General features: G+C 49.2%; 1 protein-coding gene across 6 annotated transcripts in view; it reads left to right on the top strand.

Annotated features, from left to right (window-relative positions):
* The window catches only part of STX3 (syntaxin 3), a 37,968-nt gene extending 13,412 nt beyond the window's left edge, over positions 1-24,556 (top strand). For 3 of the 6 annotated variants that reach the window (XM_046014322.1, XM_046014327.1, XM_046014328.1), the window contains 10 exons: positions 1,794-1,877; positions 12,125-12,224; positions 14,294-14,368; positions 15,391-15,458; positions 17,093-17,201; positions 18,279-18,352; positions 18,543-18,677; positions 20,408-20,518; positions 21,992-22,105; positions 24,321-24,542. In XM_046014322.1, the coding sequence (XP_045870278.1) occupies positions 1,794-1,877; positions 12,125-12,224; positions 14,294-14,368; positions 15,391-15,458; positions 17,093-17,201; positions 18,279-18,352; positions 18,543-18,677; positions 20,408-20,518; positions 21,992-22,075 (840 nt within the window). In that variant the 3' untranslated portion in view covers positions 22,076-22,105; positions 24,321-24,542. Of the gene's footprint in view, positions 1-1,793; positions 1,878-12,124; positions 12,225-14,293; positions 14,369-15,390; positions 15,459-17,092; positions 17,202-18,278; positions 18,353-18,542; positions 18,678-20,407; positions 20,519-21,991; positions 22,106-24,289 lie in introns of all 6 variants that reach the window. The other 3 variants (XM_046014326.1, XM_046014325.1, XM_046014323.1) reach the window with 3 other exon arrangements.
* Positions 24,557-25,599: the final 1,043 nt, after the last annotated feature.

Here is a 25,599-nt window from a genome sequence, read left to right as displayed (position 1 = left end):
ACCAAGGAAGGTGTTCTGGGCAGGTAGGGACACTCAGAATGTCTGTTACACTAGATGAGGCAACCCTGGCCCTCGGGGTTTACAGCCAGGGTGGGGAGGAGGTGAAGATTGATAAGTGAAGGAATAATTAACAGTAGGCTGTGCTGGGTACGTTGAGAGCTTAGCGGGGAAGTGTCAGGGAAGGCACACAGAGAAGCTGGTCTTGAGATTGACTTTTAAAGGCTAAGTACAGTTTTTCCAGCTCGTCCTTGTGTGACATTTGAGCAAATGAAAGAATGGTGTGTCCCGGAACAGCCAGGAGTTACCAGTGCCTGGTCTAGAGAGTTCATCCTAGAGGGTGGAGTGTGGGTGGGGCCAGCCGGTAATGGGTCCTGTGTGCTCTTTTAGGCAACAGGACTTTCAGTCCTGGTAGAGATGGACAGAAGGAATGACTTTTTAGGAAGTCGATTTCAGGGGTTGTAGCATTGCCCTTGAATTCAGTTTCTTGGAATATGGCTGTCAAGTTTGGGTTGCTGATGGTTCCAGACAAGCCAGAGAATGACATGATGGGGAGCCAGCCGGTCAGAACAGACTCCCCAGGGGTCTGGAGAGTCTTAGATTTCAATGGGAATTCCCAGTAATTCCATCATCTGTTGAAGGTGGGGTTGTGTGTGTGTGTGGTGGGTGGGGGGGAGGTTGGTAGCAGGTAGAGACGAGAGGCCCCTGGTGGGTTCAGAGTATCTGGGTGACACGTCTTGGTTTAGAAAGCCCCCTGGAGGTCGTGGAGAAGCAGGTGTAGGGGAATTGCCGCTCCCCACTTCTACTGCCAAGAGCCCGTTTTCCCTCTGTGCTTAGAAGTGGTCAGTGTGTCGTGTGGCGCTGGGGAGAACGTAGAAACAGCTGACGCCCTGGATGCTGGGGGGGAGTGGAAGCAGTTCCTTTAGATAGCCGTTTTGTGATTTTGCAGAGGAAGTGGAATGAGATCAAGAGCGCCGAGGTCCCCAGGGATTGCGGGGGGCTGAGGGGAGAGCTTCCTTTTCCTTAGAAACATGCGTTCTGACAGGGAACATCACACAGTGCTGGGTTTTTTGCAATAGGTGGTTTATGAAAACAGGAAAATCTTTGCTCCTACTGTGAGGATCAGAAGCGAGTGCTGTGGAGGAACCGAGGCTAGAAACTGTTCTAATAGAGATCTCTGGTAAGGCAGACATGCATTTGAACACTGTGGGGAAGGGGCTGGGAACATGGGGTCCAAATCCAAAAGACAGGCTAGAATCTGTCTCCACATTTTAGCTGTGCGACTGTGGCCAAGTTATGCAACCTCTCTGTTTTAGGTTCTCCAACTGGATTGAGTCATAATACTACCCCTACTACTACCCCTACCACCTCCAACAACAACAGTAACAACAACAATAAAACCTGGCATTTATTGAGTACTTAGAGTATGCCAGGCACAGTGAAAACATGTTTTAGCTTTATTGTCTCATTTCTTAACCACCCCCCATTTAGTGCATTGTCCGCATTTTACAGGTAAGGAAACCGAGGCACAGTGAGGTTGGTAGCTTGCCCATCCCTCCCTTTCTCCACCCCCACCCTCCCCCCCCACCCCGCCAAAAGTCAGTAAGCGGTGCAGGTGGGGTTAAAGTGCAGACAGTGTGAGGTTGGAGTTTGATGCCTCACAGAGCTGTTCTGAGTTTTAAGGGAGATCATGTATGTATAATGTTTAGTATGGGCGTAGCGCCGGGTGAGGATTTGGTGCCCTTAGCCGCGTCTCGGGTCCTGAACCTCACTCTGCTCCTTTCTGTCTCCCACAGAAGCAGCTCACACAGGATGATGATGCGGACGAGGTCGAGATTGCCATTGACAACACGGCTTTCATGGATGAGTTCTTTGCGGAGGTAGGAGACTGTCCTGAATGTACATAAGGAAACTCGGCTCTTTCAAGGGTAGCAAAGGAGGGTCCTTGGTCTTTTTCTGGGGTGGGAGCGGCCAGGTCAAGCAGTTGCACGGAGATTCTCTTCCATACATACTTGGGAGGGGCTGGATCTTTAATCTTACTGAGAAAGTCAGCAGAGGGTTAAACTATACGTAAAGAGATGTTTTTAAGGTCTTATGCTACATGACTCCATTTTCATGATACCCTTTCTTGCCTGAATTTTGTGATTTCAATACAGGATCAACCATGGGGGTCACAGTCAAGAGTATATAAGAAAAAAATATTACATTTTCGACCCGTGATTCAGATAGATCCGATTTGTTGTTTCCAAACCTCAGGCACTTCGACTTAAGTCTAGTGACTTAAGCAGTTTATGTTTTTTTTTTTTTTTTTTTTTTTAAAGATTTTATTTATTTATTCAACAGAGAGAGATCACAAGTAGATAGAGAGGCAAGCAGAGAGAGAGAGGGAAGCAGGCTCCCTGCTGAGCAGAGAGCCCGATGCGGGACTCGATCCCAGGACCCCAAGATCATGACCTGAGCCGAAGGCAGCGGCTTAACCCACTGAGCCACCCAGGCGCCCCGTAAGCAGTTTATGTTTTTGGAAGTTCAGCAGGGGCAAAGATGGGTTGCCTCCATCTGTAGATCCACATAATCTTTGCTCTCGAAGGTCCTCGTGGGGAATGCCTCTGTTCGATGGTGAGTGGTGGAGTAGAGTCATGGGTTCACATCTCAGCCCTGCTGCTGACCAGTGGTGGTTCCTTCCCACATATGGTTTCCGTATCGGGATTGATACTGCAATCCTCCTTGGGGTTATTACGAAGATATCCTGAAATAATGTTTGTAAGGCATTCAGTGTAGCATCTGACCCGTACGTGCCTGATGGATAATCCTTCAAAACAAAAGCACAGAAAGTTCCATGATGGAAGTTTCTGCCATCACACTGTGGGTTGTTTGTTTTTGTTTGTTTTTTTTTTTTTTTATATTTAGGCTTTTTATTTTTTGGGAAAGAAGACAAGGAGCGCTACATTCTTTCCACAGGAAGAATGTGGGCACCTCCCATCTCTAGGTCGTGGTTGTGGGAAGTCGCCCTCTAGCTCTTGTCTAAATAGCGTGGCGGTTCACGGGCAGGTCGTCTGTGGGAGTCGTTAGCAGGTAGGAGCGAACTGCAGTGCGTGTTGGCCTGATGGGGAAGTTGGCTGTGAATGCCTGCAGTTCCCCACCCTCTCCCTGGGTGGGTCTGTCCTTCTGGTGGAGGAGTCCCTGGGAGACCCAAGAGCACTTGAGTTTTGTGAGTCCAGTGCTGTCCCAGGTGTGGATTGTGGCAGGAACATGTCTTTTCAGGGGTGGGGACAACCCCCGTAGGCACGGTAGCTTGTCCTGATCTTGCCTTGGAGAAGCAGAGATGTTAGGGAACGTCTTCCCTTAGATAAGGTAGCTTTGCCAGAAACAGTGCTTTGCCCCTTGTAAGCCAGTTATGGGGGTCCCCGGAGGGCAGGGTCCCATGTGAGGTGGGAAGATGGTGGGCCTACACAATGTGGTCTCAATTCCTCAAGCATTTCTTAGTAGTTGATTTTGGTCCAGTCACTTAACGCCCTTGGCCTCTACGACCTGCTCTGGATATTGGGAATGTCGGTATGTACCTTTCAAGGTCGTTATGGGGAAACGTGAGTATCACACATCCGGTAAGGGTTCTCTGAACAGAAAAGTGCTGGCTGGATCAGAGTGATTTTTGGAACCTTAACAAGACCTCAAGGGCTGCTTTTCTTTTTTGCTTTCTTCTTACCAGATGCTTTTCTGTCATTGAGGAAAAGGAAAGAACAAAAAATAGACCCAAACCCTGTCATATTTAGAGTGGGGGAGGGGACTACACGGTGGGGTGGAAAGAGTGTGATCTTTGGAGTTAAGTTCTTTATCTGCTACTAACTGTGCGATCTTGGACATGTTTCTTGACTTCCCCCAAGTCTCTGTGAGCTGGTCTGTGAAATGGGGAGCAACACAGTCACCTTGCAGATTTGTTGGGGAGTAAAGGAGCTGACCCTCAGAAAATGCTTTGTTTGGGGTTAGGTAAATGTCACTCCCCTGCTTTCCATCTGACAGGGCCCAGGGAGGATCACGCTGCATTGGGGCAGAGGTGGGTGAGGAGGTGAGGGCGGCCATGGACCGTGGAAAGAGGCCACGTAGGCTCTGGTGTCCACGGGTCCTGGTCCAGATCTCAGCACCGCCCTGACCAGCAGCATGACTTTGGAAAAGTTGTTTCACTACCCTAAAGCCCAGCTTCCTCTAAAGCAGGACTAGTGGTGTTACCTGCTGGATATTATAAATGTAAACGGAGAACATGCACAGATGTACCGAGCACAGCGGCTGACATACAGTATGTCTTCATCTGTTTGAGCTCTGTTCGCTGTTCTGTTCCTGATGTGTTTGGGCATGTGGACTGGAAATAGCCTTGAAAGTGGGATAAAGTACGTGCCAGGTAATGGGGGTTTGGACACGAGGAGGGGCCCCTGCATGTGGCTGGGGACACACTGAGTGCGTCCCGCGGGAATAGAGCCAAACAGATGGCTTGGGAAGGCACTCTTGCGATATGCCTTGCTTTCTGGACTTGTTCCAGCAGCAGGTCCCGTGGCTGTTTGAGGACTGAGTGTGTGAATCACAGCCCGGTCAGAGGGGCGGGTGCAAGGTGCAGGTGAAGTCATGGGACCAGGACGTTTTCAGAATGTGCACTCCACTGTAAAACTCAAATGGGTTCTCCAGCTTCTCAGCCGTTAAAAAAACAATTGGCCCGTGGGTCCCCAGGCCTTGGATGATTACACCAGGGGCCGGTAAATGATAAACCTCAGATTAGTGTCTGATTTGCACCTGTCTGTATTTTCTTTGCTCTGTTTGCTCAGTTGGCAGAAAGAACACATTTTCAGAGGAAGCGGACCTGCGTGAAGGCAGAAGCATCAGGGGCTTACTCTGTATCCCTTCGTCCATTCACGAGAATACACACAGGCTTATGTCTCTCACACTGTGTTAAGGGCTGGGACTAATAACATTCTGTGTGACAGGGTCCTTTGCCCTCTGGTGTCCCTTTATCTGGTGAGTCATCAAGATAGAAACATCAAGGCCCCGGGGTGGGTGGAGCACAGCAGGGGAGAGAGGAAGGTGAGGGAAGGCCCCGGTGGTTCTTAACTTGACTTGCACCTCAGAGTCACCTGGGGAGCTTCCCGCCGGTCCACATGCCCCATTCAGGGGGCCTGGAATGGCTTAGACTTTCAGGTCTTTGGGAAGTCCGTCCAGATGAGTCTTCTGCTTCTGCGGTTATGATCCGCTTCGGAGTGACATGGGAACCTTTGAAGGTGTTAAGCAAGGAAATGCTGGGCACAGACTGTGTTTCAGGAAAATCATTGTGGTGGCAGTTCATGGAGGGCGGGGAAGGCCAGCAGTGGAAGGACTAGCCGGCTGGCCGGTGCAGCAGCCTGTGGGAAGGAGGGTGAGGACTCTGACCCGGGTCTGGGACCATCTAGGGGTCATACCACGGCATTCCATCTGGGGTGCTTTTGAGTAACTCTGGCTTAAGCAATAAAGATGCATTCCCACGTGAAGACGTCTGCGTTGAGGTTGGTGCGGTGGGTTGGAGGTGGTGGGGTTCTGGGTCAATATGTCTGTGATCTTCTTGGCTTTTCCCTTGGGACTGGGAAATAGAGTCTGTTCTGATTCCCTGTTGCTATATGACAAATCACCCCAGTATTTAGGGTGTCAAAACATCCATTTTATCGTGCCGACAGTGTGTGTGGATTAGGAATTCAGGCACAGGGCACAGCGGAGGTGGTGACTTTTGCGCCATGATTTCCGGGGACTTAGTTGGGAGGACTAGAACAGCTGGATGCTGGTACTTACAGCGACTTCTTTATTCAAATGTCTGCGGACTCAAGGGGAATCTCTGTAGAGACCCTCCGTCAGAGCGCCTCTGCCTGACCTCTCTGCGGCTTGGGTTTCTTAGTCCGGCCAACTCAGCATCCTCAGGGTCTCCTCCCTGTCACACGGAGGCTCAGGGTTCCAGCGCAGGGTTCCAGCTCTGGAGGTCCTATGGCACATCATTTCGTGCTGGGATGTCAGAGCAGTCACAGGCCTGCCAGGTTCACGAGAGCGGTGCATAGATACCCCCTCTTAGTGGGAGGACCATTATAGAACCGGTGCCACGTTTTAAAACTTCCAGAGCCACAGCTCCATATGACACGACACCACCGTGTACCAGCATCGCAAGAAGTCAGAAATGGGGAAGCAAGAGCAGTCCCCGGATCCTTTTATGAGGTGAGAAAACCACCCAGATCCTCTAAGTTGACTTCCCCTTGGGGCCCACTGACCCGCAGTGGATCACGTGGTCATGGCCACTGAGCTGGGAGGGGCACCAGGGATTGCCGTAGAACTGAGCCTGACTCCTCACCGCCTGGGGCTGGCAGCATGCGCACAGGCAGACTAGAGTTCTGTTCACAGGACAGGGCAGGGGCAGGGGACGGCTATTTGGTGCATCAAAGTGCTTGTCAGGGGTGGTGAGCAAATACGTTGGAAAATGCTTGGTACTCTTTTCCTCCCGTGGGGAATTAAAATGTACATGAACTTACTAAAGGCTCTGAGATGTCTGTAATAAAGAAAACTGTTTAACTTGCTTATCTGAGCATTTAGTTTTTTCACGGAATGCTTTCTGACGCATAACTTCTATTAGCAGGGGTGAACGGTGACGTTTCAGAAAATGCTGTTATAAAGTTTTTGGTGGTTTTTCTCTTTCTTTTTTTTTTTTTTAAGATTTTATTTATTTATTTGACCGAGAGATACAAGTAGCACAAGTAGGCAAATCAGCAGGCAGAGGGAGAAGCAGACCCCCGCCAAGCAGGGAGCCCGATGTGGGACTCAATCCCAGGACCCTGGGATCATGACCTGAGCCAAAGGCAGCTGCTTAACCGACCGAGCCCCCCAGGCGGCCCAGAGGAAGTGTTTTTAAAAAAAGTCTGTGAGACTGTTGGGCAGTTCCAGTGGTCTGTGAAGCTTGCTTGTCTCCCGAAGTTACTTGCATTCACTTATTTACTCAGTCAACAGACTTACACTGCGTCAAGCCCTGTGCTTGGCCAGTGGTGGCTGTGAGTGCAAGCAGGAGGAGGTCACTGCGTCAGGGCTGGGACAGGTGACAGTGCAGGGCGTGTGTGCCAGGGGCTGGGGCTCCTCGCAGAGCACAGCGATGCCTACTTAGAGGAACCGGAGGCAGAGGCATTTCTGCAGAGGCTTGATTTTCATTAAAACTAAGAACCTCAGAGTGAAAGTAACATGGAAGCCTCAGGATCGAGTCAAATCTGGCAGGTTAAGGACTCTTTAGTTTCTTCTACAGGTGGAATATTTGGGTGAATCAGTGAGCTGGGCAGTGCAAAGCCCTCGCCTGTCACGTGCCTGTTTGCTCTCAGGTCTGTCTCTTGCCCTTCCTGGGCTCTGCTCCGTTCTGAAGGGCACTCATTTCCCAGGTTCCCTTGCCTGCTGGCTTTGTTGTGTCTGCCCTAGGGGAGGCACTGACAGAAGACTCAAGGAGGAGGGAAGAGGCCATGGTTTTCCTCCCAGACATGCCTCCTCTGTGGCCTCAGTTGTTGCTGGGTAGAGCCTGCCTCCATGGTGCCCGTTCTGCTGGGCAGCTCCAGCATGCTCTGGCTCCCATCAGAGGGCACCTGGCCTTGGGCTCTGGTGACCCCAATGTTGGTGATTTCCAGCGTGCCTCACTTTCTTCTGTTTGGCTTTTTGGCCCTTCCATCCTGGGGGAAAGAATCCCGGCATTCTGTTATTTCAGCTAAAATAACTAGATAGATTTTTGCTTTCCTGACCAAATTTTGAATGATGCAAAACCAGAACGTACTTAATTGATTTGAGATTGTTATCTAAGAATACTGGTTTTCATTGGTCAGAATGACTCTGAGACTGCTCATTTCTTTTCGTTCATGAAAGGGAAGTTCCACTGGTTTATCACTAGTCTTGATAAAACCCGGGACAGACTTAACTTCTGTTGCTTGGGCTGAGACCTCTCTGTTCCTTCTAGTCTGTCTGTCTGTTTTCCAGAGCCAAGAAGCAAACAAATCAGAGAGGACTTGACTGAGAACGTACAATACAGGAACTGTTTTGGATTCTCCTAGTTCTGAGGACTAGTCAAGGTGTATGAACTGTGACCCTTACAGTCCCATTACTTTGTCACCGTAATGGCGTGGCACATAATAAATATGCAGGAATTAATTAATGTCTAACTAGGGATACAGAGTATGTGGGAGCTTAGGGGAGGCAGAGACTCGTCTTTAAGTACAGTGGACAAAGCCTTCCACCCTCCCCCATGGCAATACGCACTTCTCCAAAGGATGGACTTTCTCTGCTTCCCATTATCTAATTAGATTCCACTGTCTCCTTAGGTCCAGAAGGAGGAGGCCATCCATGCCTTAAAAATAACTCCCTCCTTTAGTTAGACGGTGGTGATTAGTATAATCTCGTAATCATAATTGGTTTCCTGAGGCAACACCCAACGTGGAGAGCGATTGACTTGCTGCCCTACTTGATTTCCTGGGGTGGCTGCTGACAACGTCACAGGGCATTTTGTTAATGCTGGGGATTAATGGGAGGTGTAGATGAGGCACACTTGTGAAGGCAGGCATAGTGTCAGGCACGTAATAAACGGGCAGTAATTTCTGGCTGTTCCTGGATTTCTCATCATTTCAATTCACTTCATAGCATGTACTTCTCGTTAAGCCTTTGACATACATTATCTCATCTTATCCCTCCGCAGAAACTCTAGGAAGTGGGAAACAGGAAAATCCTCGTTTCACAGAGAAGAGAACCAGGGCTGGGTGTTTGTGTGTGTGTGTGTGTGGGGTGGTGGTGGTGAGCGGATTGTTCAAGGTCATAGAACTGCTAGGATATGGAGCTGAAACTTGAGCCTGGCCTGTTTGATTCTTAACATTTTCTGCACTGTACTGTCTGAGTGGCCACATGATGGACAAGTCATTGAAAAATACATTAAAAAAATCATTTTAAAAGATTTATTTGAGAGAGAGAAAGAGAGAGGAGGGGCAGAGGGAGAGAAACTTTAAGCAGACTCCTCACTGAGTGCAGAGGCCGACATGGGGCTCAATTTCATGACCCTGTGATCATGACGTGAGCTGAAATCAAGAATCGGGTGCTGAACGAAGCCACCAGGTGCCCCCAAAAATACATTTTGAAAACTAACATACAGTCAGCAGGCACTGAGGATGTACTGGCTGCAAATTTAGCATGGTGGTTAAAAAAGTAACGACTTTCAGATGGATTCCCTCCATCAGCAATGATTCTTGAGGACTCTTGGTGCTTAAAGCTCTCTGTAGGAGAAGGAAGCAGTAAGCCACATGATCCCGGCAAACGGCAACTGAGCCCGTGGAGACAGGGAGTGGAGCATGAGCCTTAATGTGACACTGGCTGAATACACAGGACGAGGGAGAGGAGAGAGGAGCCTCCCATCAGCGGTTCTTGCACCTTTATGCCTGGTTCAGGAGACAGGGCTTGGGGTCTAACAGATGCCTGGTTTCGCCTCTTTCTGCAGCATGGCCCGGAGTGACCGCCGTCCTGTGAGCTGCAGTATTCTCAGGCTACAAAAAGGGGCTAGTGAGGGCGAGCTCACAGAAGTGTCTGCTTGTCTCTGACATGCATGTTCGTTCAGTCAGTTCAGTTCTTAAATATGTTCTTGTATAAGGTGATGTCAGGACACGGGAACAGCCCCCAACAAACACAAACAGCCCTTGGGCTTTTGGATTCAGCCTTGTAGGCTCCATACCAGGTTTGCTCCCCTACCCCAAGTGAGGCTTTGGTTATCTGGCAAATGCACAAAAGAAAATAAGTTGCGTGTAGCTGCCCCCATGAAATACCCAGAAAGTCCCCTTGGAGGAAAACCAGCACTTCCAAGAAAAAACAGAGACACAGAGTTCAAATAAAGAAGCTTTGTGATCGGCCAGTTGCTCCTCCTGAGGGTCTAGATGGGCTCTGTGATTGTTTGGTGAATTGACAGTTACTGGATTACTAAATCAGAATCCCCGAGATGCCTCCAAGTGGTAGGGTTGATGGAGACAGAGGAGAGAGGGCAGCCAGCCCACACTGGGTGGAGGGTGGAGGAGTTGGGAGTGGGAGCCTGTGCTCCCTGGGCTGGGACGTCCCACAGGCAAGCTGAGGGTGCAGCGCCCAGGGCTCGGCTCTCCCCTCCACGGGGTCCGATAGGCCATCTGCCTGCCGGTCTCCGGATGTCTGGAGTGACAATCGACTCGAGGCCCCGCAGCTAACAGCTTCCTATCTCATCTTTCTACCATTGACCAAAGTTCAGATCAGGATGTTCTTTGCTTTATGAAATAATATTCCAGAATTTATATTTTAAGACATCCAATCTGTTGAACATGCAAAATCGAGGCCTTATGGTGTTAAGATGTGTGAAATCCTCTTTGAAGTGGTTTGTGCATTTTATTCTAGACAGCCTTTTCCCTCAATCCTATGTGATAGAGTGGAATTATTTTGGCAAGACAGTCCCATGACAGAAATGGAACGTGGTGTGATGCAATGACCTCTTATGAGTTGTAAGAGGAGCCAGTGTTTGATGTGAGAGATAAGGGAAGGGAGGGGCAAAGTGGCAATTTCTGGGTTGACCCAAGGGCCTGATTCTGAGGTGGTCACACCTCTAGAGCCTGCCAGCATTCACAGGTGGTAACACAGACCCTTGTTAGCATTCGGTGGTTTGGGATTCTGCTAGAAGTTAAAGAATATGGAGAAGTCAAAAGATCAAGTCTTAGAAATAATGCAAAAAGCATCTTAGAAATAATGCAAAAGTCTTGGAAATAATGCAAAAAACATGCAAAAAATATTAATGCAAAATAATACAAGTCTTAGAAATAATGCAAAAAACATGCAAAAATCATGTTAGAGTCTGGAGTGCTCTAACATCCAAACATCCCTATTTGAGTGTCATCCCCCTATGTGACCTATGACGTCCTCAACCTTTAGGTTCCTCACTTGGACCTCATGCATCACCGTGGCTTGTTCTGCCAGCTGCTAACATGTTTCACAAGTGTGTGGGTAGCAACTCGTGCTAGGATTTATACTCTGATCACACGGTTACATTGACAGTTCATCCTACATCTTGAAGCAAGTGAGTCTGCTCTCAAACTGTGGTTCATCACAACCACTGTGTTTGTAGAGAGGCAAACTCCACGGTTCCACTGGCAGCAGGGCTCATTTGAGGGTTAGAGAACTCAAGTTTTATTTTTCCTGTTGTCTGTTCAATCTGGAAAGCTCTGACTAGGTTTTCAGACACAAGTGAATTATTTGCTGGAAGAAAGGCACGCTGGACACTGCGTACTGAGTTATACTTTACTGTATCCCTGATGGTAAGATCCTGGCGGATGGTATTTTACAAAATTTGTTGGTTAATTGCTGCAGTGTTGACAAGCCCGACCTTTTGGAAGTGTGGCAGCTAGACCTGGCGGGCACTGAGGTCTGTGTCGGGCTCCCTCATCAGCAGGGACCGTGGCGCCTGAGTGCTCGTGCAGCCATGTCTTGTGATGCTGGAAATATTTTATGATGCGCACCTTGCATAATCAGGAACTTTAGACAGGTGCAGAAATGGTCTGTGGCTGGAGCGTCTGGAGGCTGATCATCTGGGGAAATCCAGCAGAACATGTGTCCAAGGGAAGCTCCGGCGTCTCCTGAGGGGGCCATGCTTCCTAGTCTCTCGCTCTCTCTTCTTTGTTTTCACTCTCTACATTTGTTCTCTCCCATTCATTACTTTTCTTTGCTCTTCCTTTTCTCCTCTCTGCCCTCTTCCCCCTCTGCTGTTCTCATTCTGGGGATGGCTGATGGGTCTGCTTGATGGGGCTTATTGGCCTTGTCCTTTGACTCATCTTCATGGGTTTTCCTGGCTCTTCTGGTCTCTGATCCACAGCCCCCTGTCCCAGATGGGCGGATATGTTCTTCATGAGGAGCAGGGCCTGTGGGTTTTCGGTGACTTCTCTGGACACTAGTTTATCTGGCCATGCAAAGGGTGCTTACCCAGCAGCAGCAGACTTTTTAGTCCTCATTAGCTGTCCCACAACCATGGGCAGCTTTCACCAGTGAGCTCTGCTAAGCTTTTGTCTCAGTTGTGGACATGTTCTTCCTCTCCCAACAAAGGCCATTGTCTTTGTGATTCTAGATCGAGGAAACTCGGCAGAACATTGACAAGATCTCAGAGCACGTGGAAGAGGCTAAGAAACTCTACAGTATCATCCTGTCTGCACCGATTCCTGAGCCAAGTGAGTGTTTCCTTAGAGCTGAGTCATCCAGCGACGGCCCTTGGCACTGGGGCTGAGCCAGTCTTCCTCCCGTGAGCAGCAGGGAGTGTGTGCGCTATGGACACATTGGGTGCTCTCCATTCCCCTTTCCCTGCCTGAGCTCACGCCCCCAGCGCAGCCAGCTTTTGTTTTCATGGTCCCACGGAATCCATGTGGCTCTGCTCTCCTCTCCTTCCCATCCAGCCTCTCTCATGACCAGTGACGCTGACTGCTTCTCACGGCCCCCCCATCTCCCACCCTTGGCGGTACCTTTGCGTGTGCTGTTTCCCCACCTGAAATGCTTTTCCCTGTCCCCAACCAGATCCTGCCAGATCAGGGCCACCTTTTTTCCATGAAGTGTTCCAGAATGGGTCACATTGACTTCCATCCCTCCTATCCCGAGACTCCCATTTGTTCTGCCACCTCGCAAACTTTCACATTTTTAGAGTAGGGCTTGAGGCTGTATTTTAGGTTCCTTAAGGACAAGGAATGAGCCAGACAGTATTATCTTGCTCTGAATTGATCAGTGGCTCCCTAGCACCTGAAGGTTAAAGCTGGAATGTTTCAGTGGAGCATGTTGGAATTGTCTTGGTCACATGCCTGCCCTCCTCTGTACCTTTTCCTCCTGCTACCCTCCCCACGTCACCCATACTTTAGCCAGATTGAACTTGGGCTGTTCCCCAAATAGCTTGTCTCATGTCTTTTACATATTGTCCCTTCTCCCAGACACTCTGCTCTTTATCTCCTTTTCTGCCTGGTTAATATTCCTTCCCTCATCAAGATGTGGTCTTACTGTCATCCGTCTTTAGAAGCATTTCCAGATCCCTCCAGGCTGTGCTGGATCATCACCATCCTGTGCACACCTTTACCAGAACTCACACCTTACTCCACACTGCGCATTAGAACAACAGATTGATTCGTCCCTTGTGCCTTAGTAGACCCTGAGCCCCTGGAGGCAGGATCTCTATCTTCTCTCTGAAGGCTTGGTGTCCAGCTCAGGTCCAAGCTTGTAGCAGGGCTGAAAGATGGTTTCTGAATGTATAGTTGTTGCCAGTGCTTACTTTGCTCCATAGATCCTAGAATAGCATTGTGTACATAGTAGGTATGTCATAAATATTTGCCTGAATCTCATTGGCATTCATTTTCTCAAAAATCCAATGAAACTCTCTCTTACCTTTGAGTTGAAGCCATCATGGTAAACCAGATGATTGCCTCTAAAAGCAAGGTTCTCATAATTTAATTTTGTGTGCCAGAGAATACTTGGGAAAGCTTTTTTTTTTTTAAATTCAACTTAAAGTTAGTTAACATGTAGTATATTGTTAGGCTCAGGTAGAGTTCAGTGATCATCAGTTGCACATAACACCCAGTGCTCATTACATCAAGGACCCTCCTTCCCTCCCCTCCAGCAACCCTCAGTTTGTTCCCTAGAGTTAAGAGTCTCTTATGGTTTGCCTCTTTCTCTGTTTTTATCTTGTTTTTCCTTCCCTTCCCCTCCCCTATGCTCATCTGTTTTGTTTCTTAAATTCCACATATGAGTAAAATCACATGGTATTTGTCATTCTCTGTGACTCATTTATTTTGCTTACGATAATACTGTCTAGATCCATTTTATGTTGTTGCAAATGGCAAGATTTTATTCTTTTTGATGCGAGTAATATTCCATTGTGTGTGTGTGCACGCATATGAGCGCACGTGCACCCCACATCTTCTTTATCCATTCATCCGTCAGTGGACATCTGTGCTCTTTCCATATTTTGGCTGTTGTGGACATTGCTGCAATAAGCATTGGGAAAGTTTGTTAAAAGACAGGCTGTAGGGCTCCAGCTGTGGGGAGTTTTATTCTGTAGGTCTGGGACCAGGGTGCCTAGAAAAGTGCCCTTTAAATAAGCTGTCTGTGATTCTAAGGACAGATGCCTGGGAGCATCCCAAGATAAATACTGGTGTGGGTGGGAACCTGGGAGGGAACCTGAGAAAGCTCCCACCTCCTCTTGATTGGTGAGGCTCACAACGGCAATTAGTCTAACTGATTCTGCTTGCCTTTGTTTACCCAGAAACCAAGGATGACCTAGAGCAGCTCACGACCGAGATCAAGAAAAGGGCCAACAACGTCCGGAACAAACTGAAGAGTAAGAAGGGAGCAAAGGGAACAAGCCAACCCAGCACCACCCCTCACATCCGCGGGGCCCAGCTTTTTGGAACCGAAATGCATGCAGATGATACACTCGTCCCATCTTTCTTTGCGGTTTGGGCACTGCCCCCGAAAGTTTGCCTGTCCTGGAAGCAGGACTGCAGTCGAGAGAGTGCAGAACCGAAGTGTGCTGCCGGCTGCTGAGTTGTTGTGTGACCCGGTGCTTTAACTTAGTCCCTTGACTTTTCTCTTACTCGTCCCGTTTCCCAGCACCTGTGTCCGTGTGGACAGAAATGCTGGAGCTGTCTAGATGCAGAACATGGTATTATTCAGTCTGCAGACGTTTCTTGGGGGCCAGGTCTCCTCCGCTTCAGTTTAGACCTTTGTTCAGTGAGACCATGGTCACAGACTGAGTACCCCTGGGGCCAGAGAGGTCCCTTTCTTCCAGCTGCACTTTTGCCCCATTGGTTTGGGAATGCAGGTCAGGGTCAGGCTGTTGGTCAGGGAGTGGAGGCGGCACTCACCATTTCTTCCCCCAAACGAATCACAGTCCCTGTTTTCTTGGGCAGAGGGGGAGGTGGCTAGGGGTAGCTTCCAGTAGTAGCTGGGAGAGTGTGCAGAGCCCTGTGTGTTCTCATCCACTGCCTGCTGGGTGGGGGAGGTGCTCTCCTTGCTCCGTTCTGCACACGAGAGGACAGGAACACTAAGGTGACATGGCCTTCCCAGAGTCACACAGCTAGCGAGTGGAAGGACAAGGATTCAAACTCGAGCCTCCTGCTGATGGAGACTCTTGCTGTTAGCTGGGCCAAGGTACAGTCAGACAAGACCTGGTCCAGTAAAGGGCATGGGATGTGAGGCCTGTGGGTCCCTGGTGAGCTGGTGTGTTGGGACGGTGGATGCCTGTTGCGTCTACATCCGCGGGCTGGGTGTTAGAGGGGGTGCGGGAGCCTCGCACTGAGCTGTGCGTCTTGGAGGAGAGCAGCGATGGTGTTGCAGGAGTAAGCTTGCTGTGCTCTGCAGGTATGGAGAGGCACATCGAGGAAGATGAGGTCCGGTCGTCCGCAGACCTTCGGATTCGGAAATCCCAGGTAGGACGTTCCCTGGTCATTTCATCCAGTCTTAATTTTGTTGTTGTTGTCATTCTTAGCTGTGGAGCCTTTTTTTTTTTTTTTTCCCAAAGTACAGTTCTTGTTTGGACTCATTTGGAAGAACTGGTAAAGGATTGCTTCCCAGGCTGAAGCAGGAGAGGGGCTGGAGTCCAGGCCTTGTGGCCCCTCTGTCACCCAGGGCTTCTCTGAAGAGGCCCTTAGAGAACTTCTGAAGGTCCCCCACGCCGGGCACAGCTGTAGAATTATTCACCTCCTGAGGGCATGGAGATTTTCTCTCTGAAGATTACGGTCATTAGTTGTCCAGTTTGGAGTTAGGCTCTCTGGTGGTCATCAAAGATATGATCCATGTCCTCAAAGAACTGTCAGTCATGTTCAAGTGGCATGAGGAGGCTGTTACATAGGACCCAACAGGAGAGCGGTGGGAAGACTCAGTGATGTGCACGGTGTTCTCAGCATTCACAGAGCTCGGGCAGAGTTGGGGGCAGTCAGAGGGGGCTGGGCCTTGGGTGGGCAAGAGTGGCAACATGGACAGGCTCAGGGGTAGAGAGGTTCTTTTAAGAGGCGTGGGGACAGAAGTGGTGGTTATGTTAGTAGCAATTGTGGTAGTGATGGGGGTGGGGCAGGGGTGAGGGGCAGGCATGGAGAGAACAGCCTGTCTGGAGAGAAAAGTTAGTTGTGGGCTCGTGGCTATTGAGGTTTTTGTTTTTGTTTTTTTTTATTTTGATAGACAGAAATGACAAATAGGCAGAGTGGCAGGCAGAGAGAGAGGGGGAAGCAGGCTTCCTGTTGAGCAGGAAGCCCGATGCAGGCTGTTTCCCAGGACCCTGAGATCATGACCTGAGCCATCCAGGTGCCCCGTGGCTGTTGAGTTTTTATCAAGAACGTACTGCTGTACTCCAGAGATCTTTGAATACCTGTCCGGAGAACCAGATAGCCTGTGTGCATTTCCTTCACTTGCAGTTTGTTAGGAGACAGTCTGGGAGCCTCCCAAAAGCTGGACCAGAGTGGGGGAGGGCCAAGAGGCAGGTGGGTCTCTTGCTGGGCTTCTGCAGTGACTTAGGTTTGAATGTGCGTGCTGCAAATACTGGTGATTTTGCAAAGGTGAAGCCAGTAGGCCTTGATGTGGAGAGGTCGGCAAGGGGTAGAAATCATGGTGAAGATTGGAACACAGGCACAGGGGGCTGCTGCATGAATGCACTGCATTATAAGCAAGGAAGTTAGGGATGTTGGGTTGGGTAAGAACTCAAGAATTTTGGCAGGTTTTGGATTTGGAAGGGAGTCTGGCAGCTTTAGAAAGCAAGCCAAGGGTTGTGCCAGAAAAAGGCAGCTTGTCGTGTGGATGCAGGGCTCTCCTTTGGCCTCAGGATTACCACATGAGATCAGCAGGGCCGGCAGACAGATGCTGGACACATGCCTTGGAAAGGTCAGGAGACTCTCCTGATGGTGTGAAGTTAGGAAAGCAGAACGCTGAGTCTCATACTTGGTCTTTTGCTTCCAAGTCCAATGCTGCCGCAGACTGGGCTGTGTGGGACCAGGGGTGCGGGCTCTCAAACAGTGTGGGCTCCCTGGCCTTCCGCTCCTGGGGGCTCACTGCACTCGGATGGTTCCCACAGCACTCCGTCCTGTCCCGGAAGTTTGTGGAGGTGATGACCAGATACAACGAGGCTCAGGTGGACTTCCGCGAACGCAGTAAAGGGCGAATCCAGCGGCAGCTCGAAATCAGTACGTGTGTGAAGTTTGGTGCGCGCCCCTGTGCCTTTCCCTGCCACGGGCTGTCTGTCCCAAGTCGGGAGAACTGGGAGAGCGAGAAGCAGCCCCCCTGCTTGGCCTTCTGCCTGCATTCGCACCCGAGCCCAGGAGAGGCCTTAGATCACCCGTGCGCCTGCTGCCCGTCGTGGCTGAGGGTGGCGCGATGCTTGTCGGGCCTGGGTTGTTTGGTTCCTGGGGGCGCCAGCATTTCCTCATACGGAGGGGAGGTGCTCGCTGACAGTTGCTGTCCTGGGGACCAATGACATCTTTTTGTGTGTCTTTGACAGCAGAGAACATTTATGAGATTATAGTATGGCGCCAGGTGCTGTGAGGAACACGACAGACGTGACAGACATGACCTGAGATTCAGGGACTCGGGGCGCTGCAGGGTGCCAAGGGCTCTAAGTGGAGAAGTGTGTGAAGCAGCACGTGGTCAGAGACACGCAAGTGTGTCTGGGAGTGCTGCCACTGTGCAGCCTGGGAAGAGAGAGACCTTGGGAAGAGCAGTGTGGGGTTACGTGGAGGAGGGCGGGCTCGCTCGGGAACTGGCTCCCGCTGCTCCCAGGCACAGTGCATGGGCCGGTCAGCTCTCTGAGCAGGAAGGGATGTGGTCAGCCTCGTGCTTCAGGAAGTAACCGCGTGTCATGCTAAGGGTGCACTGGATTAGGGGAAAAATCAGAAGCAAGACGCATAAGGGGCTCTTGGGGGGTGTGTTATAAAGGCCACTGTCTTTAGAGTGAAGTTACCGTGTTCCCACATGGTAAATGTTCCAGGGAGCTTTTTTTTTTTTTCCCTAAAGATTTTATTTATTTGAGAGAGACAGAGATGGTAACAGAGAGTACGAGTGAGCACAAGCTGGGAGAGGGAGAAGCAGACTCTTCGCTGAGCAGGGAGCTCAGGATGTGGGGCTCGAGCCCAGGACCCTGAGATCATGACCTGCGTTGACAGCTGATGTTTAACTGACTGAGCCACCCGGGCGCCCTTTTCAGGGAACTTTGAATTGGTGTGCTTTGATCTTGTATTTGATGCTCTCCTTCTTTCATTATAAAGCTGGCAAAAAGACCACAGATGAGGAGCTGGAGGAGATGCTGGAGAGTGGGAACCCTGCCATCTTCACTTCTGGGGTGAGTGTCCAGGAACTGGGATACAAGTCCCTGTCGTGGAGAGGGGAGGCTGCCATGGAGCTCCATGTGGTTGGTGAGGGCAGGGCTGCAGGTGCAGGGAGGCAGGGAGGCAGCGGGCTTGGCCGGAGTGTGAGTGGGGGCTATGACAGGGGTGCTGGCTGACCTTGGTCTTTTGTGTGGCCTGTTGTAGATCATTGACTCTCAGATTTCCAAGCAAGCCCTCAGTGAGATCGAGGGGCGGCACAAGGACATCGTGAGGCTGGAGAGCAGCATCAAGGAGCTTCATGACATGTTTATGGACATCGCCATGCTGGTGGAGAATCAGGTAACCGGCAGTGGGCACCACCCTGGGCAGAGGGAGGAAAGCTCAGGTCCTACTGAGAAGGGCACACTCCTGAGAAGGGTGGACTGGAAAGTCAGGTGAGGTGCAGTGGGGGAGTCATCAGGAATCTTCACGATGGGGTAACAGGATCGCAGTGTCCAGGAAAGGAACGCCCTCCCGCGTCCGTCTCAGCCTTGTCCTCTTGCCGGCTCCTTCGGCCTCACTTCTGCCTACTGTGGGGTTCGATGCGCTCCATCAAGTACTGCCTCCTTCCGTCTCAGCACCTCTTGTGCCCTTGTACCTGGGGATGTGGGTTCTTAATGGGGATGCCTTAAAGCGGTCTCCCGATGGGAACTATTTCATGGGTGACACTGAAGACAGGATCATTTCCCCAGTTCATGGTGAAAAGTTAGCTTTCCCAGAGGCTTTAAATTTTTCCCCATTTTTTTTTCTGTGTGTTTCCCCCAAAATTTTGGCACTTTTTGCTAAGGAACAAGAGCAGATAACAAAATGAAGGAAGGAACGGTAGAATAATATTTATGGGAACACTCGAACGCCCATGGTTTGACAGCTTATTTTGTCCCTGGGTTGCTGGCTCAAGGCCTTGAGTCCCTGTCACCTGTACACGGTGTTGGCTCCACATGGTCAGGCGGCCGCTGGTCCTTAAGACGCAGTCAGAGATGTCTCGGTGTCCGTGCATGACACTGTTACCATGAACCCGTGGCTGCTCTGCCACCTGGGAAGGACTAAAAACTGCTCCTTGTGGAGGGGCTGCAAAACCTAACTGAAGCCCGAGCACTGCTTGGCTGGTTTCCGACAGCCGTCCCCTGCTCAGAGCCCGGCTGCCTTTCCTCCGTCCCCTTCTGTCCTTTTGGATCATTCCTTAAGTGCCCCCTTCCCTGCTCTTCTTTTTTCTCTCCTCGCGGCCTTGCTGAGGACTTGGTTTGAGAGTCGAGTGATGGTAAGTGCCTTTCTCTGCTTACAGAGTACCATCAAGCAACGGGTTGGGTTGAGGCAGGTCTCGGTAGGGGAGGGGCGTTCCCATCCTAAGATGCTCAGAATTAATTGGAGTGACCAAACTTCTGTGTCAGGAAGTAATCACTGGTAGATGGTTGGGAACCTTACCAAGAGACTATTGTCTCTTAATAACCACATAGATATAAGATGTAACCAGATAGCTTGGGTAAACCCCGTGCCTGTCACTTAGGGGCTTGGGAGTATCTCTTGGAGAAAGTGGATGTTCCCAGCTGTGGGTGTTACTGAGCAGCTCCCGTTTGCCAGCACCATTCTGAAGCACGAGTCCACACACTTGCCTCAGGCCAAATGAACTTGGTTCGGGTCTGCACGACCAGGAAGAGGCCAGCATCCCAGTTATGCCCTAAGATATTCTTATTTTGGTTCCTCTCCTCATATGCTTAATTAAAAACAGAACAGTGGTGGTGGGATCGGTCTTAGAACACGTATTTACCAGGCATCTTGACAGTGTGCTCCAAGTGCCTCCTGTAGTGCCTGTCCCCAGAGAAGTGGTTTACTGAGGGTTGCTTGCGTGAGTGACCACCACCAAGGACTGGGGAGCCATAGGTAATCCCATAGAAGATGGAACGTGTGCCCCACACAAGACTTCCCCATGCTCCTCTTCGCACTGGGGATTATAACAGAAAGCTCCGTCCCCAGTGAGCTCTGACTGTCCTGGGGCGGGTTTATGGGGTGTGACTTGTGTCTGTCCTTTGCAGGGTGAGATGCTAGATAACATAGAGCTGAATGTCATGCACACAGTGGACCATGTGGAAAAGGCACGGGAAGAAACTAAAAGAGCCGTGAAGTACCAGGGTCAGGCCCGGAAGGTGAGACTCTCCAGCTGCCTTCAGAGAAGAGAGTCCATTCTGCTTGCTGTCTCTCGCTCTTTCTCTCTTCCCTCTGCCTGTCTCCTTTTCTCCTGCCACCACCTCTTGCATCCGGGCAAAGGGAGCCATGATTGACCGTATCGAGAACAACATGGACCAGTCAGTGGGCTTTGTGGAGCGGGCCGTGGCGGATACCAAAAAGGCTGTCAAGTATCAGAGTGAAGCTCGCAGGGTGAGCGCCTTAGTCTCCACGGGTCTGGCTTGCTCCTCCTCTCTCTGGTCCTCCCCGCCCATGTCCTTGAGCCCATGCTTTCTCTCTCTGTCTCAGCTTCATCCCAACACCTATGTCAGCCTTTCCCAGAGAGTAGCTGCCCTTCCTTCCCTGGCGTGCCTTGCATGGATCTGGCTCACGTGTTCTCTACCCAAGAACCCATACTTGAAGGCAGTTCTGCAGGGTGGACGCATTGCCCAGTGTCACTGCTAGTCTTCTCCTGGACAGAGCTCACGATCCTTTCAGATGTCACACTTGACTCCTCTGTTCTTCAGAAACCTGTTCACTCTCCTCCACTCCATTAACCAGGCCCACCCCTCTTTTCTCTGCTGTGGACCTGATGCTGTGCTGATCCCCATGCAACATTACCCCCTATCTTATGGAACACTTGTTATTCCTACTTATAGGTGAAACACTTGAGGGTCAGAGGTTCCGTAACTGGCTTCATGGTACCGAGTAGTATAGGAGTGGGATTAAAATTCAGATTCCAGTCATGCTCTTTCCCCCGTACCAGCGTCTTTACCCTCTTCCGGTGCCCCTGTTGCTTGAGGACTTCTAAGCTGCTGTGCCCATTGGGGTAGCCGGCTCTGGTAGCTTGTGCTTTTTAGACTGTTCTTTTCTGACTACTTCTGGGCTCTGATACTTTCCTTCTTCAGTTCTTTTTCTTCCGACTTTACCCATTGCTTGTGCAGAGATTCAAGGAGCTGGGAAGTTGTTTTACCTGATGAATCCAGGCTGGCTCACAACAGCACCACAATCCTGCTTTCTGATCCCCAGTCCCTGGACTGGGTCTGATGGGTGGGCGTGCGCTATAGGGGAGAGACAGACAGAAGTTTGAAATTATAACTATTTAAAAACATACACTTCTTTTGGAAAAGGAAAAATTGGTCCCTTGATACCATGGCCCGTTGTTGCTAGGAGATCCTGTGATGGTTGTTTTTTTTAATCTGTCCATGCATACAAGACTGAAGTGTGAGCGAAGAGCCGACAGAAGCTCCGTATTTCCATCTGCTGGTCTTGTTAGCCAGGAAGTCACTTAAGATATGTAAAATATCCTAGTAGAATGTCTTAATGTAGAGCTGTAGTCTTATTTCGGTTGACAAGAGGCTTTCGGTGTGGATGTGAGAGGGGTTGGGTTTTGGATGAATTGTTATTTGGTTATTTCTAATGATGGTTTGTTTTGTTTCTCTTATCCTCTCCAGAAATTGATAATTATCATTGTGGTGGTAGTGGTGTTGCTGGGCATTTTAGCATTGATTATTGGACTTTCCGTTGGGCTGAAGTAATGGTGGCCCGAGTGGCTGCTGCACTGAAATGTAAGTAAATGGAAGGTTCTTGGGGATTCTGGATTGGCTCTCTCTTGAGAAATTGGCCTAGGGTTTCACATGGCAATGCTTTCCTCTTATGATTGTCCTTGATACACAGAGCCCTCTCGGACTTTCCATCGCCTGTGCCTTCTTTCATCTCCTTAAAATACTCTTCTGGGCTTCTACCCCTGGGGAAAGTTCTCTTCTGGGCCGGGCTCCCGTTGGTTCCTCTTCTGGGGACTCTGTCCCAGCCCCCTGTCTTACACTGTGTTGCCACCTTTCCTGATACACCTGAGCACTGCATTTTTGCTCCTTTTGCTCGGGAAGCATGCTCCAAATTGGGAACAATCTGTGTCCTGGGTCTGGGGTTCATCTTCTGAATTCTTGCTGACTTTGATGGATGTTGGGCTTTGCTTTCCATATCCTTTTTAGTGTCAAGAAAGCACTGGGTTGGGTTGTGGGGGTTTTGTTTGTGGCTGATGGGTTGGATCTTGAATGATATAGCAGTTAACATTTCTGAGTGTTGAGTCATGCCAGGCTGTGTACTGAACACCTCATACACACGTCCTTGAACCCCCACAACACCTTCTGGAGGTAGGTACTGTTGTTTACCATATTTTACAGACAAAGACACTCAGGCTTAAAGAGATGTTAAGTCACAGGACCAAGTTTGAACACACAGCTGATGGGGGGCCTGGAGAGTCCTTTCTTACATCTTAGCTTCTCTTTGTGAAACCAGGTAGCCATTTATCATTGTCTACAAAGACTAGAGAACCTTGGAGGAGAGCGAGTTTAAAATTTAGGTTATCAATTTCTTTAAAATCTGGTGAAAAGAATAGAGCTGACCACTGAATCAGGGCTTCATGGGCATAGCAGCATGATGGGAATGACCTAATTGGCACTGTTAACACATTTGTAACTTCCTAAATATTACTTTCCTGAATAAAGTATAGGATGTAATGTTAACAAAAACCTCTAAAACACAGAAACAGTAAACAGAATCAATTTTTAATATTATTATTGATAACCGTGTGGCATGCTCACACACTCACACGTGGTCCACAGACTTCAGAGTATATCATCGATGGTTTTAGACACAGTCCAAAAATCCTGTGTCATTCCACATCACTAAAATCTCTTTGTGACTCTAATTTTCAACGCAAGATTGTGAGTGTACCCTGAATTACTTAATACTTCCCCAAAGTTGGAGTTTTGCGATTACAGTGTTAATATAATGAACGGTGTTACTAATCTATATTTTTCTCATTTTTATTTTCTCTTTATTATGAAATCAGAGAATTCAGGTTGCTGAGGTAATAGATACAAATGTCTTTAATACTCGACACATACTTCCATGTTGGTGCCCAGACCTGATCCTTCTTTTTTTTGCTTCCGTGTACCTCTTCCTTCTTCCTACTCCCATGAGCCGGAGGGTCTCAAAGTTGGATAATTATAGCACCAAACAACTTCTTCTTGAGAATGTAAATGAATCCCTTTTTTACATGAGGAGACTAATGAATGTATTGTTTTTAGTTGACTTACCTGATGTCCAAGAGACTGCCTCTCGCTGAGCAGTGTTGAGTTCTTTCTGTAGGGGGTTTCATGTCCATGAAGTCGCAACTGGTTGCTCCTTTTAGGTCTGGACCCTTCCCTCCCTCCCATGTGGCCTGAGGACGAGGTCTCTACAGGAGGGAGGGAAGACAGCCTACCTTTGACTCCCTAGTTGTGTGCCAGGTACTATTCTAAGATAGTAACATGCTCCCTGTTTTCACATGGGAAACTCTGAAGCTCAGTGAAGTTAAGAAACTTGCCCAGGCCTACCCAGCCATTTAAGAGGAGCAGCCATGATGACCTCTGGACTTTTCCTTATTCTTTTCACGGTGTCAGAGAAGTGTGGAGCAGGGGAGTAACGGAGCAGAAGATTCCAGTTCTGTAGCCTGTATATCAAAATTGCTGATGAGGGGGCCCTGTAGAGAGAACAGGTGCTTTCGTGGAGTGACTGCCTCCTGCTGATGTGACAGCCTGGGTGAAGGATTACAAGAAGTCCAGGGACTTTTTTTCCCCCTCTCATAATGTAGCTTTTTGTTTCTGTCACAACAGGATATTTAATTCCGGATCCGATCCTATCTTGGGTTTGTCTATAGGATTTCTCAGGTTTAGTGTTGACTTCTCCATCGCTTTCCTTTTTTGCAGTGACATCTGATCTTCTGTCTCCACCTTCTAGGTTTGTGACTAAGTGTTAATGTTGCTCTCCACCATCATTCTGTGCACTGATCAGCAACTCCTTCCCGTGCCTCTCTTAGAACCCGATTTCATTCCAGCCTGGTGTGGCCACCCTTGTCTTCAGATGGGAACGGAGTTTGAATGGCTTTCCTGAGAGAGAGTGGGACCTGTTCCTTTGTTTCCTTGTAACCGTCCTTGGACCTGACCCAGCAAACAACTTAGCCCCGGAGGAAGCTAATCTGCCTGATGTAACCCTGAATTCTCAGAACCTTCCCCTGCCTGACCAACTCTGAAGTACCTTCTCTCCCGGATAGTGTGAACCAACCCAGCTTCTCTTTGTTCCCTCTGAATGTGTCAAATTAAGCCTTGCACCTTGGAAAGCCGATTCCAAACCTTTCCAGGGTGCTGTATTTTCTACCTCATGGAGTATTCTTCTCCCAGAAATTGCAACGTATTTTTTAAGGGGTATCTGTAACAACACAAAGGGATTCTTCCAAGTGTGGCAACAATAAGGCTCGGCTTGAGCCTTGTACTTGGCAGGGTCTTGGTCCTCGTAGTTTGTTGTCCCTATGTCTTGAAAATATGTGGACCTGGCAGATGTCATTTTGGTCTTAGCAGCTGACTTATTTGAAGTTCAGTCTTAAATGAAGCTCTTGGTATGTTCAGCTTCATGGCCAACTTCAGTCTCTATGTTGTGTTCTCTCATGTTTACTCAAGGAGGGACCAGGATGATACGGTTGTCTGAGGTTACCATTTGTAAAGGCTGAAGGTATGAGATATTTATTTGCCTCTCCGAGTCTTGGAAACTGGCTGTTCTCCTTTGGAGTGATGCTTTGTGAAGCCACTGCCTTGAGGCCAAAAATAACCAGGCACTTAAAATTGGGCCAGGGACAAGGTGCTTGAGTCTCAGGCTCTGGAAATGCTTAGATTGGTGCATGTATTCAGTCACTCCTTTAATATATTCTAGATGTATTTTTATAATCATGGGTGAGACGTACATATATATTTGCCTGTGTCTCTCAGGAAGTAGGAAACTAGAAATGGAGAATATTATAACATCAAAAAACAAAAACAGAACCTTGGGCTGGGCTAAAAATTAGGTAAGAGACATTTGCTTATTTGCAAATGAATCACAGTAGAAATACGATCTTCCCCTGTCATTGAGAAACCTTGTTTTCTGGATGTGTACTGGGACAATCATAGATCTTTGGGGTTAGGACTACACTGATCCCATTAAGTTTTTTTGCTTAGCAGATAGGTATTGACAAGTTTTGGCACCT

This window comes from Meles meles, chromosome 8 (genome assembly GCF_922984935.1).
Source record: "Meles meles chromosome 8, mMelMel3.1 paternal haplotype, whole genome shotgun sequence".
Classification (NCBI taxonomy): domain Eukaryota; kingdom Metazoa; phylum Chordata; class Mammalia; order Carnivora; family Mustelidae; genus Meles; species Meles meles.
Note: the sequence above shows the minus strand (reverse complement) of the source record. Positions and strands in the feature narration are given on the sequence as shown.